The following is a 16,892-nucleotide window of genomic DNA, read 5'->3' as shown; positions in this document are numbered from 1 at the left end:
TATAATCACATAACTCCAGGAGTTGGAGTCCTAGTTACAGGCCAATAGGGTCTATGCCTTCACCTGGCCATGATTGGGGTTTATAAGAAGCTTTCCCCGTATGCCTGTTATCCAGTAATCTGTGTACAGGGTTTGGTCTTCTGAAGCAGCTGGTACTGGTTACAGTATAACATAATGGACTAGATGAGCCCCATGTCGGATCCACATTATCAATTTCTCTGTCACTGTGGCCAATCCCATAAATAGCTTTGAAAATTCAGACTGAAACTTTGAACTTGAGCCAGTAAAGAGAGAGAGGCACTGGATTAGTGTGCCCTTGGCAGCGTATGTTGCTAAATAAGCCACTGCTGTTTTCTGCACCCAGTCGGAGCCTTATAAAGATTATGGTTTCAATCCTGTTTATCATACATTGTAATAGTCAAGACTGTAGGTCATGACTCACCATAGCCAAGTCTAAATCTCACAGGAGGGGATCTTGTGTCCTAGTCAACCATATGTAAAAAGGGGGCAAAGTGACCAGGAATGAGAGGGGTGATTAGGACCTAGTCCAATAAGAACAACTAACTATTACAAAATATGTTCTGTTACAATGTCCTTTAGTGCATAAATATAATTTCTGTAAGATAGCTAAATGTGTTGTCTCTTTTATGCTATTAATTGAGACCTTTCGGTTTACCTTGTGTTTCAATATCAAATCATTTGTGCAATCAAAAATAAATATATGGAGATATAACTATTTGATAGTACTGGAAGGAACCTTGAAAGGTCATTGAGTCCAACCCCCTGCCTTCATTAGCAGGACCAAGTATTGATTTTGCCCCAGATCCCTAAGCAGCCCCCTCAAGGACTGAACTCACAATCCTGGGTTTAGCAGGCTAATGCTCAAATCACTGAGCTATCCCTCCCCGCTAAATAAAAAAAAAATTGTTTTTCTTTGCTGATAATGTAGTCCTCATCTTCAAAGTTCACTCATGTAGGCAAGTCATATAAAAGAGCACTTTGTTCCTTCCTCAACTATCTGAGAAATAAGGTAAAAGTTGCATCACATTGAAAATGTGGCACTATATGTGAGCATGAGATTAGTAAGTGGATTTTAGAGGTCAAATCATAAAAATTATGACTACTTTAACTAGTGTGTTTTATAAAAATGTCAATTAACTGATTTTTTTCTGCTTGCTATGCAATTGGTGATAATTACAGAGATAATCAGCCTGGGGAATGAATGGATTGACCTAGGGTTGGTTTAAATCCTTATCCAAACCTCTTGAGTCTGAAAAGTTGGCGTGAAAAAGGAAAATAATTTTCAATAACAATTAACTACTTCAGATCTCAAGAACACTTCCTTTGGGAAAAAGTCCAAGGTGTTCCTTATTGTTTGTTTTAAAAACTAAAGTTGAACTATACCAGATTGTTTTCTACAGGAAAAAAATGAGGCTGTCTGGTGCGTCTCACAACTGTGATTGCCAACCTCAGGATAGACTGTCAAAAAGGAGGGCAGAAACTCCAAACTAGTTGTATGTTATATTAGATTTCACTAAGCCAGTAACAAGTGTGAACTCTGAAAGCACTATAACAGTCTTACTATGGAGTCAGACAGTCCTATTGTATATTCCAGTCTACCTTGCCATCCAGACAAGCTGGAATTAGTGATAGTCATTTTACACCAAAAATCACAGCATCATTCAGGTTACTCCCAGTCCCAAAGAACCAGTCACTTACCTCCAGGTCAGCTGTATTCAGATTTCAAAACAAAGACAACAGCTGAAGCCATTCCTATAATAAAGTAAGTAAAGATGTATTAATTAGGAAAAGGAATGAGAGTTATTTACAAAGTTAAAACAGGAAACATACACACACATATGAGTTATAGTCAGATAATCATAGTATTGGAAGGGACCTTGAGAGGTCATCTAGTCCAGCCCCCTGCACTCATGGCAGAACAAGTATTATCTAGATTTAAGAAAGGTAATATAAGCTTTTATGAAAAGCAGCTCTGTTAGGCCTGACCCATGCAAGAGAAAGTCTCTTGCTTATGTTTTGGAATCTTTGCCCCTCAGAGTCCAGAAAGCATAAAGAAAACCCAATTCCTTCTGGTTTGAGATTTGTATCCCCGTCTCCCTAGAGTCCAAGCTAATGGGATGAGTTCTGCTCGTAACCCCTTCATGTGTGGATGATCAGAACAATTGACAGTCTTTCATTCCCAATTGCCCAGTTGGATTCAGTAGTCCTTACTGATGGGCAGGAGATAGCACCTTCTGTAGGAACCCAGCATCTTGCAATAGATGAAGTTTTTTTTCTCCGTTTGCTGAATTAGAGTTTCAGAACAAACGTTTTACAGTTACAGAGCAAACACTTAAGTATTATGTTATAGTATGGAATATAGATACTATTAGTAGGCTTAGTATAGCATCCTACTAGCATTCCATAAAGTCTAAACACATTCATATAATACTAATATTTATTTTAACTATACTAACCCACAGGTGAGCAAGACTGGTTTCCAATTATGCATTTGTCAGTGTTCAGAGAGGCTTGGGGCCTTGCCATGAGCTGGGACCAGGTCAGAGAACAACATGCTAGGTATCTAAATAAGTGGCCTGATTCCTCCTCAGCATTTATGTACGTCCTAACTTTGGCACCAGAGTAGGAAAAAATTGGCTAACAGTGATGTCTACAATGCACAAATGAGGCACACAGTTGATAAACATGCTAGGGTGTATGAGAACTAACACCTCTGTTAGAGTCAGAATTGTGCAACTGGGTTTCATGCATCTATACAGCTGCCAACTATTGCAGAGGCTCTTGTGTTATGGGCTGTAATTTTGGAAACAGAAGTATAAGTCAGCATGAAATGTCAAGTGGTTCTAGTCTGCAGCAGAGGCACAAATCTGAAGATCTAACTGTTAACATTGTTAATATGTTTATTATAGGCAGCGTGAACACCTCTAGTTAACATTCACATTGTATATCACTTTCCATTATAACTTTCTTATTTTAGAGGGTTAAAACTCTGCCTTTAACTATTTGGGGTAAAAAAATGTATGCTTGGGAGCAGATCCTCAACTCATGTAAATTGTCATAGACCCTCTGTCTTCACAGACTTATGATAATTTATGACAGCTTTGCATCTACCTCTTGGTGACAGCCTCTGGATTTGTTTATGTATGTATTTGAAGTATAAGGAAAAATGGTGCACCAAAGTTTCTTCAAAACTATGCCTCTGGATTTATTGATTTCTTTCAACCTACTAGTTCATCTATGAACTTTAAATGTTCACTTTCTTCAGTGAGTTTATGTGGAGACAAAGCCTTTTAATCACCTTGTTCTTCTAAGACTGTCAAAAGTCTGCAGGCCTCAATAAGCCTCTGGAAATTCCTTTAATCTGGATGGTTCTTCTAAAGACTTGAAATAATATGTATGTGACATTTGCATTCATTTTACATTGAGTACATGGAGAATAATGTATTTATTGTTGGGAGGTGTGAGATTGTGTTTAAAGCAAATATTCGCCCTGGTAACAGGGAATCCAACCTGTTCTAAGTGAAACCAGAGATTCAGCCACCACATATATATTAGAAACCTTGCACAGTTCATGAACTTTCCAGGAGATCTTGAAGGAATTAGTCTCTGCAGTAATAAGGACCCAATTTAATGTCCACTGAAGCATATTGGAATTTGGCACTAAATCAGGCACTAAGCTCATTAGCCCAAGCGTATGGGAATGATGGATGGAAAGTCTGTTTTATGTGTAGCAGGACTGCGTGTTGATGATGGAGGAAGTATAGAAGGGGCAAAATTTCTTGCTCTGCTACTGTATCAACAAGGCCCATTTCTTTTTAATCAACATTTTCCTACAATTTACAAAAACTATTTGGTTTTTACCAATTGTCACCCAAATTTTAGACCAATCAAGTACATGAAAATACTGAGAACTTTAAAACAAATCCAATACATCGATTTGTTTTTTAATAATTAGTATAAATGTGCGACTGTCTGTTAAAAATAAAGCTCCATGGAAAATGGGAGGGGGGTGTGCACGCGCGTGTGCATTATTGTTGATCCCATGCCCATCACATTACCAGCTTTACAGATAGTGTGGATAGTTATCAACATTCAAAGCAAATACAAGTTAGTGAACTATTTTTCTTGCTAAAGTGGGTCAAAAATGAAAAATTGTCCAATTGCATTTCAATATTTATTAAACAAACAAACAAAAAAACAGTAGAATAGTAAGTTGAATGTTTGTACTGCAAATGTGCCATGGAAGTGGACACCTGGGCTGACTAGATTGAAGAACATTTGGAAAGCAAATTCTACTTGAGGCTGAAAGAAGGTAATCAAAATAAAAGCAAACATACATTGGAAGCAACATCCATGCAACACAGCAGAAAACAGATCTCCGTATTATGTGGTAAGTTAATTTTACCATGTCTTGTACTTTTCAGGACTTGCTGATGGTCCTTTGGGGGATTTTGTGCTAAATTTTTGCCTGGATGCAAAATCCCCAACGAAGTCAATCAGCCTGTCCAAGAAATACTTAGAGGAGAATGATGTTGCCCTGAACAACAAAATTAAAGTGTGACTGTCTGGGAAAGGTTAAGTGTTTGTTTGTTTTTTGTTTTTGGACAAGTCATCAGTGGATTGACCTGCAGTGGCAATTTCATAGGATTGTTGGGGTTTTTTTGGCTTTTTTGTGGAAAAGCCTGTACTTAGTTTGGGAGATTTGGAAATTGTAATTTTAACAAATAGTCACACAGTTGCATGCTGTGTCAGTAAATCTATGTGAAGATGAACTTACCTGGTAGGATATGGCATCAATGAATTCCGACTTAGCTGCTTACTGCACAAAGTTCACACAGAATGTAATGCTGAATGGAAAATCTGAATTACTTTGTCTTGCCAGCTCATCTAATGCACATTGCAATGGGTATTCTAGAAATGGCTAATTTAAAGACATTCATAACTGAATATGAGGTTTTCAAGCATTCCAGGAAAATGAAAAACATCTTCTGTGAAGAGATCAAATTGGAATGCTGTCTACCACTTATTGTTGTACCGACAAGATGGTTTAGTCTGTCCTTAGCTGCACAGAATTGTCAGAAGGCCTAGAGTGTCCTAAAGCACCTCCTGGATCATAAAGAGTTCAGCAGCACAAAAGCTGAAATGCTGATCAATAAAGCAGCTACTGAAACTGGGTAAATCCTTTGCAAAACACTTGAATTTCTGATTGAAATCCTTTGGCCATTGTATGAAGTGCAGAAAAAATTGGAATCTTTTTCTACAATAGACTCTGTATTGTCTAACACAGAGGTGTATGTCATTCTGGTCAACAAGGTCTCTGCACTATTTTGTCACACACAAAATTCAGGAGATTCTGGAACAAAACCCCAAATCTTTTCATACTCATTTTGTCAGTCAGTGAGCAGTATATACTTGGAAAGATTTTCCAAAGTTTTCACAAAGAGCTGTCAAAGATATGGGAAGCTACTGTCTCATATGTCCCCTGAAACTTTTAACAGTGAATCATAGTTCTGAAAACTCAGTGTTCATTTGACCTCAATTGCAAAAGAGTGGCCTGTACTAAAGAAGCTTTAAAGATTACTTGTGTATAATTTTCCTCTTTGTGACTCCTAATGAAGAAAGGGCACAACTGGAAAGTGAATTCCATCTGTACACGGTAATGTCTCCACCAGACAGTGGCAACATCACTCCATATGAATTTTGGAAAATCCACTGCACCGACTTTCCAAATTTGAGCCTATTTTTCGCATCCTCAGTGTCCCACCTAATTCAGAGAGAATCTTTTTAAAATTTGTCTGACTCCAAGGCTGCAGGAGAACAAGCTTAGAAACAGACACTTTGAAAAAACTACTGTAAGCTTTTCCTACCTAGGACTTCTGGAATTTATACAAAGCCTCTTATATTAAATGTAAGTTAAAAAGAGAAATATTCTTTTTTAATGAACCATATACTGAACCACATTAACTTCTGTTAGTTACAATATCTAGAGGCTCCAGTTAGTTCAAGTACCCATCTATGTATTATGCAGCTAGATATAGCATATGAAACAAACCACCATGGCATTAAACAGCTTTTACTCTCAATATTCTGACTTATTTCTATTTGTTGCCTTTTTAATGTCCTTCCTGTCCCCTGAAATTTACCCAGAAAACTGATTTCACACCAATTTTCAGCCATTTTTAAATTTTTTGTAACATACATTGATAATTCACAGGATTTTTTCAGGTAAATAAAAACTGAAAACAAAGGGCCTTGTATATCAGTCTAATCCATTGTAAAAGCAGCAAAAATGAGAAATTTCTAGTCTGTCAGACTATGTGCAAATGTCAGTTTTTCCAAACTTAACAGACTATTCAGACATTTCTAACTAGACAATGAATAACTTCAAAAACATATATCCTGATTCTAGATTTTGCTAAAAGCTCATGAATAAACCAAATTTTAGGCCATAATATTGAGACATGGTACTTCAAAAGTGTTCAGAGTATTTGCTGTATGTTATTTATCCCATAATTCTTCAGCTCTCTTCTCTTAGAAATTGCTTGTCTAATTTACCTCAGAGTTGGTAACACATTTATGCGGTGCACAGAAATGACTCAGTCAAAGCTAGAAACAGAACTTTCTTGAGGTACAAAGTGGGGTACTGGTCATAACTGGACTGTGAAAAGGTGGCTTCCTTGCTCCGACAAGTAACTTGGAGCTACACGGTTTTGTTTAAAAGGGACTCCAAAACCCTCCAGTTCTGTAGATTGAAACTTTGAGGTTTTGAAGGTAGTCTAGGTTTCCTAGCATACAAATTCCTGCCATCATTTTAGTAATATTCGGATAATACACAGGAACATCAGCCAGCAAAGATTACAAAATACTCTTGGAAGAACATTAGTTTTAATTAAGTTCATCTTGCTCCACAGGGAAAGATAGAGGAATTTTAATTTTCCCCATTGTTCCTATATTGTATTTATAACTAGATTCAAATTTAATGAATCTCTTTAAGTTATTTCTGTGTATACCTAAAAGAGTTCACCTGTCTCCTGCCTAGGTTTATTCCAATTGCAAGATTAATCCAGGTAATAGCCTGATTACAGTGGCATCGGATGATAGATGTAGTTTCTTTAATATAATACAACAAAATCAAAAATTTCAGGGATTGCAGTTTGTGATCTATAATGGTTGAATCATGCAGATGATACAACTTCTTAAACTCCTTTTCACCTCCCTTTTTAATCCTCTTGATTTTATTATTTAATGTCACTATTGCTAAGGGCTTTATGCAAAAATTAAAGGAGAGAAGGGCATTCCTGTCATGTTCCTTTTAAAAAATTGCATTATAGACTCTGTATGGCCTCAATATCCATTTACCAAATTTCTTTCAAATGTCAAACTTTTACCTAGTATTACAGAAAGAAATCCAAGTATTTTCAGGTAATAATGAAAGATGTATTTTCATCAAGTATGTTCTATTTAAGAGCCCACTTATGACTCTGTGAAGAAGTTGGTGCTGAATTAGTAAAATCAAAGACATTTCCATGACAATGTTTTATGCGTCAGAAATTCAGGATTCACTACAGGCTCCAGAGCAGAAAAGAGGATTAAGGTGAAAATTACTTATATTGACACACACACACACACACACACACCTTCATTAACTACTGGGGGGAAATGCAGGATGATACTGGTTACATTTCATAAATTCTTTTATGCTTTTTGCATGAAATATTCTGTTTTTGCAAGTTTGTCCCAGTGTATGGTAGTTTTTTTTTTTCAATACATAGATTCAGTGGTTTGTGGAATCCAGAGTGAAAGTAAAAAAGGAGAATAAGGGAGTGGACTGTCTATCACACAGTTCCTTCTCCAGTGTGGGAGATTCCTAGTGGTTAAAAAAATGCTGACCAGTTCATTCATATATTTTTATATATACTATATATAAAAAGTTCTTATGTGTACTTAACATTTTTATGAGTTTCAGCTTGGTATGTTAAACTAGATTGTGACAGTAATTATTGGTCCATATTGGAACACTGTGTATAGCTTAAGGTATTTCCAGGATGCTTTGTACCTCAGGAAGACACAGTGAGTGTCCCTAGTATTGAGAACACAGCTGTTTTGCCACCTATTAGGAGGGTGTAGTAAGGACTCCTCTCCAGGGCTGGCCCACTGTGTTAGCAGATGTAAGAGGAGGACCATGTCACAGACTTCTCCTTGTTCCTCCCTCTCTGTTCAGATACTCTGTAACCCAAGTTGAGCTAGCAAGGCACTCAGGAGTGGGCCTTCTCCCCACAAATACAGTTCCAGCATTGTGGGGAGAAGGACATGCCCTCCCATCTGTTTCTCTGAATATATTCAAGTGAACTCAATGCCAAGAAATAATGTAAGTGTAATGAAGATAGATGTTGGAAAAGGAGCAAAGTGGGAATCAAGCAGGAAAAAAACTTTTTAACATTACTGCTCTCTTACATACAGTGCAACTCCTCCATCTTTTCTGTCCCACCAGTCCTTCCTTAACAGTTAATACCTATCCGTTACAGTGCACCAGTCCTCTGAGTTACCTTACCAAGTCTCGGTTATTCTAATCACATCATAGTTCCCTGACTGTGCTAGGACTTCAATTCTTCCTGCTCATTTCCCAGGCTTCTTGTATTCGTGTACAGACAACTAAGATAACTAGCCATTTGTCCTCCTTTCTCAGTATGAATCAGAAGGCCTCTCCTGTTGCACCCCCTTCTTGTGTTTCTCCCGGTATCCCATTTCCCCATTTACCTCTGGGCTTAGGTCACCATCCCCAAATGAACCTAGCTTAAAGCCCTCCTCACTAGGATAGCAAGCCTCCCTGTGAAGATGCCCTTCCCTCTCTTCGTTAGGTGGATCCCATCTCTTCCTAGCAATCCTCCTTCCTGGAACAATATCCCCTGGATGAAGAATCCAAAGCCCTCTCTCTGACACCAGCTACATAACCATGTATTTATCTCCACAATTCAGGGCTTTTTCCTTCAACAGGGAGGATGGACGACAACACAACTTGCACCTCAGACTCCTTTATCCTTCTTCCCAGAGCCATGTAGTCTGCAATGCTCCGGCCAAAGTCATTCTTGGAAGTACCAATGGTTCCCACATGGAGAAGTAGGAAGAAGCTTGAGCAATCTCAGCAGACAGGCCTTCACATCCTGATCATACCAAGGAATGCATTGGCAACAATATTCTAGCTCCAGGAAAGCAGCACACTTCTTGTGTCTCCCAGTCTGGATGGCAGATGAATGACTCCGTCCCCAGTAGGAGGGAGTGCCTGACCACCACCACCCGTCTCCCCCTCTTGGGAGTGGTGGTCGTGGAACCCCCATCCCTAGGATAATGCATCCCATGCCTTCCAGTTGATGGGGTCTCCTTCTGATCCCCTCTCGCATATAATTCTACCAAATCATTCTCCACCTGTGCAGAGTGCCTAAAAATGGTTTCCTGCATTTGGCGTACATGAGTTCTCCTCTTTCTTCTTCTGAAGATCATAAGCTGCCAATTTTCTTCCCTGTTCTGCACTGCCCTCTCTGATTCTTCAGCATGCTGTGGCTGCAGCACCAAATGCTGACTTCTAATCAGAAAGTCTTCATTTTCTCTGATTCAATGCAGGCTTGATACTTGGGTGTCTAGTCCTTTAACCTTCTCTTCCAATATGGAGACCAGCTTGCACTTCATACAGATGAAGTCGCTTCTATCATTTGGGAGAAAGACAAATATGACACATCTTGTGCAGGTTACAACAGCTGATTGCTCACTATCCATAATGTCTTCCTTCTAAGAGCCTCTTCAGATGGTGCATTTATTGCTCACAGAAGCCTGAAAGACAAAAACACTCTGTGGCAACTCCCTCCAGGTGAACTCCCAGGCAAACTCCCTCCGTTTGCCTATCCTCTGTTCACAATTGGCTGCCTTTTTATAAGGCTGCTGGCTCAAAGCAGTTGGCCTGGCGCAAAGCCTTCCCTCCAATCAACCACTCAAGGCCCACCTGGAACAAAGCACTCCCAATTCACACTTTTTTGAGCAAACAACCACACACCAAACAGTCACACTTAAGAGTTTTCATTTACAATCAGAGCACTAGTTCAACAAACCTGAGGAACAGAAAGCATTTGATAATCCAGTTAGTTATTCTTTTAAATGAGAAAAGAAAACAAAAACCCTTTGGATGAGAATGCAAAGACTTCTGAGATAGCTACTCAATTTCAGTAAACTGCTGAATCTAAAGATTTAGTTCAGCAGGCAAAGGTAGACATGATAATAGCCCCTCTTGATAAGGATATGGTTATTCTGGGTAAGAAGGGTCTCTTTCAAAAAATTGACTAGCCAGCGGAGTAAAGGCTCTTTAAAGATATATTTTGAAGCTTCAGATGTGTACTACAACCTCTTTTGCCAGGGAGACAGTTGCCTGTGCTAATGATCTTCAAAGGTCCATAAGGACATGAAAATCAAATCAGTGCTGAGAAAAATATCCATAGCAGCTGCTTTTGTTGCGGATGCATCCCTTGGTATGATCATATTCTCTGCTCAAATGGTTGCTCTGAACACAGTGTCTCAGATAGTTATGGTTCTGCACCTGGAAAGAAAATAGACAAGCTCTTTGGCAGGGAAATACATAAGATTGTTGTAGGGTCCAGTGAAAGACAAAACACACTTACTGTTTTAGAAACTAGGTTAAAATAATTTCAGACCTTTCTGCAGACCGAGTACCATATTAGGATTAACAATCACTGGAAACACAATCCAGAAGAGCTTTTTATGATAAAAGAACATCCTGTGCCAGAAGAAAAAGGTGATAGGGTATGCAAGATTGAAGTACAGCTACAATTCATCTATCAAGTAAAATAAGTCCAACTGTGACTTTGTCATTTCCCCATTTTCTCAACAATGATGAGGCGTTAGTGGGGAGGAGATGATCCTTCTTTCTAGAAAAGTGACCACAAGCAGTTATTTTTTTAAAATTTAATTTCTTAATTTTCTTTTTAGTTAGAATAACAAAGGAATCCATAATCAAGCTTATAGTCATTTAAATTCACAAACTAAATATGCAGTTCAGTTAACTCACCCTTCATGCCAAAGAGCAGCTCATAATCAAATGCTAATCACCTCAGTCTATACCTTAATACTACTACAAAAGCTGGATGAGACAAACGGACCCTGCATTATGCCCTGGAAGTTGCAAATTCAGGCTGTATTGTACCAGTGGTTGAATGAGAACAGAGAATGCCCTGCCTACGCTCTATTGTATCAACTCTATTATATCAAGAAAGGATCTAGTATCAATGGTTCAGCTGAGTGTAACTGTGATAGTGTTTCACAGGGAAAGAGGTAGTCTCTTAGGTAGGCTTATCCCAGGTAATTTAAAGCTTATTAAGTCAAAACCTGATCTTGCCATATGCACAATCAAAGTTTTAGACCAAATAGGTTCATATAAGTTCAGATAAATTGTAGGACTGGATGGCTCTTGGAATTGGTTATTTGATACAAAAATTTTACTTTAGTCACAGTCCTGGGTTAGGTTGTTAATAGAGCTGTGCAGAGGATGGACGTCCTGGTTCATGAAGAATTTCAAAATTTGGCTTTGTTCAGAATCAGAACAAAACTGAATTTCTGTAATTAATTTTTTGCATTTTTTATTGTATATTATAAACTTAGAAAACAAAAACAAAAGCCGTTCCATTCCAAAAAAATGTTAAAATTGGCTGTTTCAACATCCATCGAAACTTTTTCCACCAGTTTTCTTCTGAAATAAAATCTGGTATAATTGACCCAATTTAATGAAGTTTCTATTTCAATGGAACTGAATATTCCAACAGCCTATAGTTTTGTCAGTTTCTTCAACCAGCTCTATTTGTTCGATGTAATAGATAAATACAACAATAATCTCAGGCCATCGTCTATATCACTGTCAAACTTGTTTAGTAAGCACTGTTCTGTATAGACCTTAGTGGTCCGTATTAAAAGTTCTAGTGCACTTTAATGTAATACTGTTTGAAATCACAAACCAATACCTTTTAAAACAGAATTTTTAGCTAACATGCAAGCATGCTTATCTAAATCAAATCAGTCCAAACCATATCTCTGAACTTTAGAGGTACTGTTCAAACAGATTCATAAACTCACTGATTTTGAGTAGAATTATGATGTTTACTTTAAATTTTCCATTATAAATCTAATTTTAAAAATATGCAAGACTGGCTTCCTGTAACAATATTCTTTGTGCCATATATGCCAAATTTTGTAGATTTAAAATAACATACAGCACACCCTTGCTATAATTCCCTTCATTATAATTAACTTTTAGCTATGATGAACACAGACCCTGGATCCCAACTACAGTACTGTACAGTTTTTTTTTTGTTTTTTTTTCAAAGGAGGAGGGGGGAAGGATGTTGCATATGTGTGCACAATTTTTATCCAGCCTGCCACGGGGCTGAGCTAACACCCTGGACCCACTCCACTGTCAGGAGCCAACAGGCCTCATTGTGATTGGGTTTTTTGCTATAACGTACTCCTGGCTATAATGAACATGTGGCCTGGATCCCAATAGGTTTGTTATAGCAAGGGTGTATTGCATGTCTATTTTAAATGTATTTCCCTCCCCTGTTATATGGAAAAACCCACGTAAACAATTGACAAATTAACTAGTGGAAATAGTGGAACTGATCCTACACAAGGTCATTTCAAATGAACAAAGCTAACAAGCTATAAAAAGAAAATCTCCTCTAATCTCAGGCACTATTTGTAATAAATGTAGGGAAAATAATTTGTGATTGTTAACTTGGTGATATCCTCTGTAACTTTTCTACACTTCTGTTTTCATCAGTCCAGAAATAGGAATAACACTTACTCCTCCAAAGGCTTAATATCATTTATAATCTTACTTTACAAACATTATAATGTTTGTTGATGATCCTAAAGGTATTGTACGAAGAATACATGGATTTTGTTATATGGTAAAGGTTAAGATAAAATGCAACAATTTCATCATTTTTAGTTCATAAATTGTATATTCCAAATGTGATCCTCGGAGAATAAAACATTTCTAGAGCATGATTTCATGTCTGATCTCTAAAAAAAAATAAAATAAAATAAAATAAAAAAAAATAGAGGCTGTGTAGTAAGATTTTCATTTTTAAGATTTTTGTCCTTGTTCTGTGTATGTATTTACATGATTTTTGATATAAAATAAGAATATAATGTTTTGGCAAGACCCTATCATCATATGTATGGGGTTATTTTTACAGTTCTAACTGAATTCCATCTCTACATTTTTTTTCTCTCATTTGCTTGTCTTATACATGTTTACCAGGATAGCCCACTGGTCTTACAGTCTGACAGGAATGTAACAGTGAATGCAAGAAACCACATGGGACAGTTAACTGGACAACTGACTGTAGGTGAGTGTTCTTCTTTAAAGAAGATATATGTATTATTTAAGTCTCATGAATCATATTTTTATTCAGCGATGTAAAATATTTATTGCAAAAGCTCTGATAATCATACTAAAGAATAAGATTATGCTGTGCCTGATTCAACACTCATTGGAGTCCATGGAAAGTAGAGACAGTATAAAAAAAGAAAGAAAATGGCTTTTTCATTAATCCACCTTTATTTATTTTTTCTTTTTTTGTCACAAAAAAACAAATATTTCAGCAGACTATTTTGCACAAAATGAAATTTTTCTGGCTTCTTTCAATTTTTTTCATGGAAAGTAATGATTAGTTTTCTAACAGAAAAACTTCCATCTCTTCTATGAGCATTGAATTGATCCTCCTAGCCCGGATTCTGAATTCAGTCCTGGACAGATTGGATTTCACAATCTGGGTAACAGAATGTAGACAGTGTAAACCTATTTGAAATTCTTTCCCAGATAGCAAAATGTTGTCTGTGTTGTCAGAACATAATTGTACAGTAATCAGTATAATATGGAACATATTTAGAGTGATTAATGATTTGATATATCTTTATTTTACAGTTGAAGTATAAAATATAAGAGCTAAAAATTCCAAATGAAATTAAAATTCAAAGTGGTCTAATGTTACTAACATCCTAATGTAACTAATGTGGTCCATTTTATTTGATTTCCTTTTACTTTATCCTGCTTTTATTAAGTCTAATATTTTCTAATATTCAATTATATCATAAGTATTATTTACTAAAAATTAAAGCATATCTCTATAACTAATAAGGCTGTATATTTTAGTGGCGAGCACAGGACTCTCATTCATGGCCTTCTTGTGAGTATTAATGGAAAAGGTCAATACTGAGGTACCCTTTTAAAATAATAAGATGTTCCAGATAGAGGATATATTACAGGGGTGGGGAAATAACAGCCTGTGGGCCAGATCCAGCCCGTCAGGGCTTTGGGTCCAGCCTGCAGGATTGCCAACCCCGTGGCACTGTGGCCCCTACGCCACTCCCAAAAGCATCTGGCACCTTATCCCTATGGCCTGGGGGGAGGGAGAGTTGGGGCAAGAGGGCTCTGTGCACTGCCCTCGCCTGCAGACACCAACTCCCATTGGCTGGGAATGGAGAACTGCAGACAATTGGAACTTCAGGGGAGGTACCTGCAGCATGGCATTATGCAGAGCACTCTGCTCCCTGCTCCCTCCCTCAGGGAGTGCAGGGATGTGGTGCCAGCTGTTTCTGGGAGTGGTGTGGGGCCAGGGCAGGCAGGAAGCCTGCCTCAGTCCCACTGCATGCTGCTGCCACCTTGGAGCCGCTCCAAGTAAATGGCGCTGGGCCGGAGCCCGCACCCGAAATCCCTCCTGCAGCCTACACCCCAACCCCCTGCCCTGAGCCCTCTTGTACACCCCGCACACCTCCTGTACCCCAAACCATTGCCCTGGGCCCCTTCCTGCACATCACACTCCCTCCCAACCCCCTGCCCCAGCTCTACATTCATGGCCCTGCATGCAATTTCCCCACCCAGATGTGGCCCTCAGGCCAAAAAGTTTGCCCACTCCTGATATATTTGAAGGAAAGTAAATGTATATTCCCTGGGAAACCAAAAGTTTATTGGTTTTCCTTTAACAATAGTTCTGACACTTTTGATATTGTTGCCTTAAAAATCTCTTGATCTTGTCTATCACAAATCTTGCCATGGGGAGAGTAGAAGAAAAACAAAAACCTCTACGCTCTGTTAGTAATTGCTACATAGTGTTAGTGTTATTAACAGTTTTAATACATTGTTCTACTATACAGGTTGCTGTGATAAAAAGTTTTTCATGAAAGTAATATTTCTGCTAGGGTTTATATCATTGATGTTATCATAAAATATTGCTGTCATCTTGTCTATGTAGTTGATAGACAAGATGGATAAATGAATCTTGTGTTCCCCGGGGAAAGGATATTAAAAAGGGATTTTTTAAATAAAGAACTCTTCTGTCTCATGTTATGAAACCTAAGATGTATTCAACCTAGAGAATCAACATACCATATATTATACAGGAAAAGGATATGTCCAAATGAATGTTGTCGTATTCTTTATAAATTCAAGAAGAAGTAACACAAAATACTGTGTAATGTTAAACTACTCAGAATGTTGTATTTATAACTCTATAGAAGTTTTTACTAGAGGTTGGGAATTTTTCAACAAAATATTTTTTGTTGGAACATGCTATTTGGTTAAAACCAAAACTTTTCGCAGAAACATTATCTTCAAATTCTACAAATTTTTATTGCTCAGCTTTATTGCTTATGAGTAAGGCTATGATTTAGGGCTGGTCTACACTACGGGGGAAAATCGATCTTAGATATGCAACTTCAGCTACGTGAATAACATAGCTGAAATCGAAGTATCTAAGATTGAATTACTCACCGTCCTCCCGGTGCGGGATCGATGTCCACGGCTCCCCCTGTCGATTCTGCAACTCCGGTCGGGTTGGTGGAGTTACGGAATCGATATAAGCGCTTTCGGGGATCGATATATCGCGTCTAGATGAGACGCGATATATCGGTCCCTGAGCAATCAATTGCTACCCGCCGATACGGTGGGTAGTGAAGACGTACCCTTAGTCATGGGTATTTTTAGTAAAGTCATGGACAGGTCATGGTCTGTGAATTTGTTTATTTCCTGTGACCTGTCCGTGACTTTACTAAAAATACCCATGACTGAATTTTAGGGGGGGATGGTACTGGGGGGCAGCACCCTGGGGGGCCACTTCTGGGGAGATGGAGCCAGCGGCACCAGCTGCTGGGGGCTGTCAGGCAGCAGCTGCTCTGACCACCCTGGGACCATGGCTGAGGCAGACCCCAGCCACACAGGGAAGCCCAAGTACCTGGCTACAGAGCTGCTCCGGCAGCAGCCGCTGTGGCTGTCCCTGAAGCCATCTGAGCAGCTGGCCCCAGAACCAGCTGCTTGGGCAGCCCTGGGGGCAGCCACACTGGCTGCTGCAGAAGTCCTGGAAATTCACCAAATCCATGACTTCTGAGACAGATGTGGAGTCCTACTTATGAAAGCAAAGTGCTGCCTCTTCCCTATTTCATTACCTTTCAGTTAGTATTTTTGCATTCCTAAGAAAATGGTTAAGCTAACATTTCAGAGGTGAAAAAAGAGCCCTTCAGAAATACAGTTATGTCAGTTTCTTTTCTCCACCCAAAAACATCCATATGTAAGTCCTAACATTTTTTAAAATTAGGAAGGGAATTTTTTATCCTTTTTTGTTAAATGCAGGTATTTTATAGTATCTTTCATCGAATAGCTATAATCCTGATTTGGCAATTTATCACATGTAATGCAGTGTATTAGATTATAATTTACATTAAATAAATCAGTGTTCTAGTGATATCCTACTCCAATGATAAGGCTTTCTGTTACAAAGCTCTGGTAGCAGGCTTCTGTATCTTCTTGGAGTCCTCAT

General features: G+C 38.4%; 1 protein-coding gene across 3 annotated transcripts in view; it reads left to right on the top strand.

The window, feature by feature from the left end:
- SGCZ (sarcoglycan zeta) overlaps positions 1-16,892 on the top strand; it is a 386,520-nt gene that overhangs the window by 261,079 nt on the left and 108,549 nt on the right. For all 3 annotated transcript variants that reach the window (XM_030565438.1, XM_030565439.1, XM_030565437.1), the window contains one exon: positions 13,340-13,427. In XM_030565438.1, coding sequence (XP_030421298.1) covers positions 13,340-13,427 — 88 coding nt within the window. The remainder of the gene's footprint in view (positions 1-13,339; positions 13,428-16,892) is intronic.

Source organism: Gopherus evgoodei, chromosome 5 (genome assembly GCF_007399415.2).
Source record: "Gopherus evgoodei ecotype Sinaloan lineage chromosome 5, rGopEvg1_v1.p, whole genome shotgun sequence".
In the NCBI taxonomy this organism is placed as follows: domain Eukaryota; kingdom Metazoa; phylum Chordata; order Testudines; family Testudinidae; genus Gopherus; species Gopherus evgoodei.
This window is presented reverse-complemented; position numbering and strand designations above follow the sequence as displayed.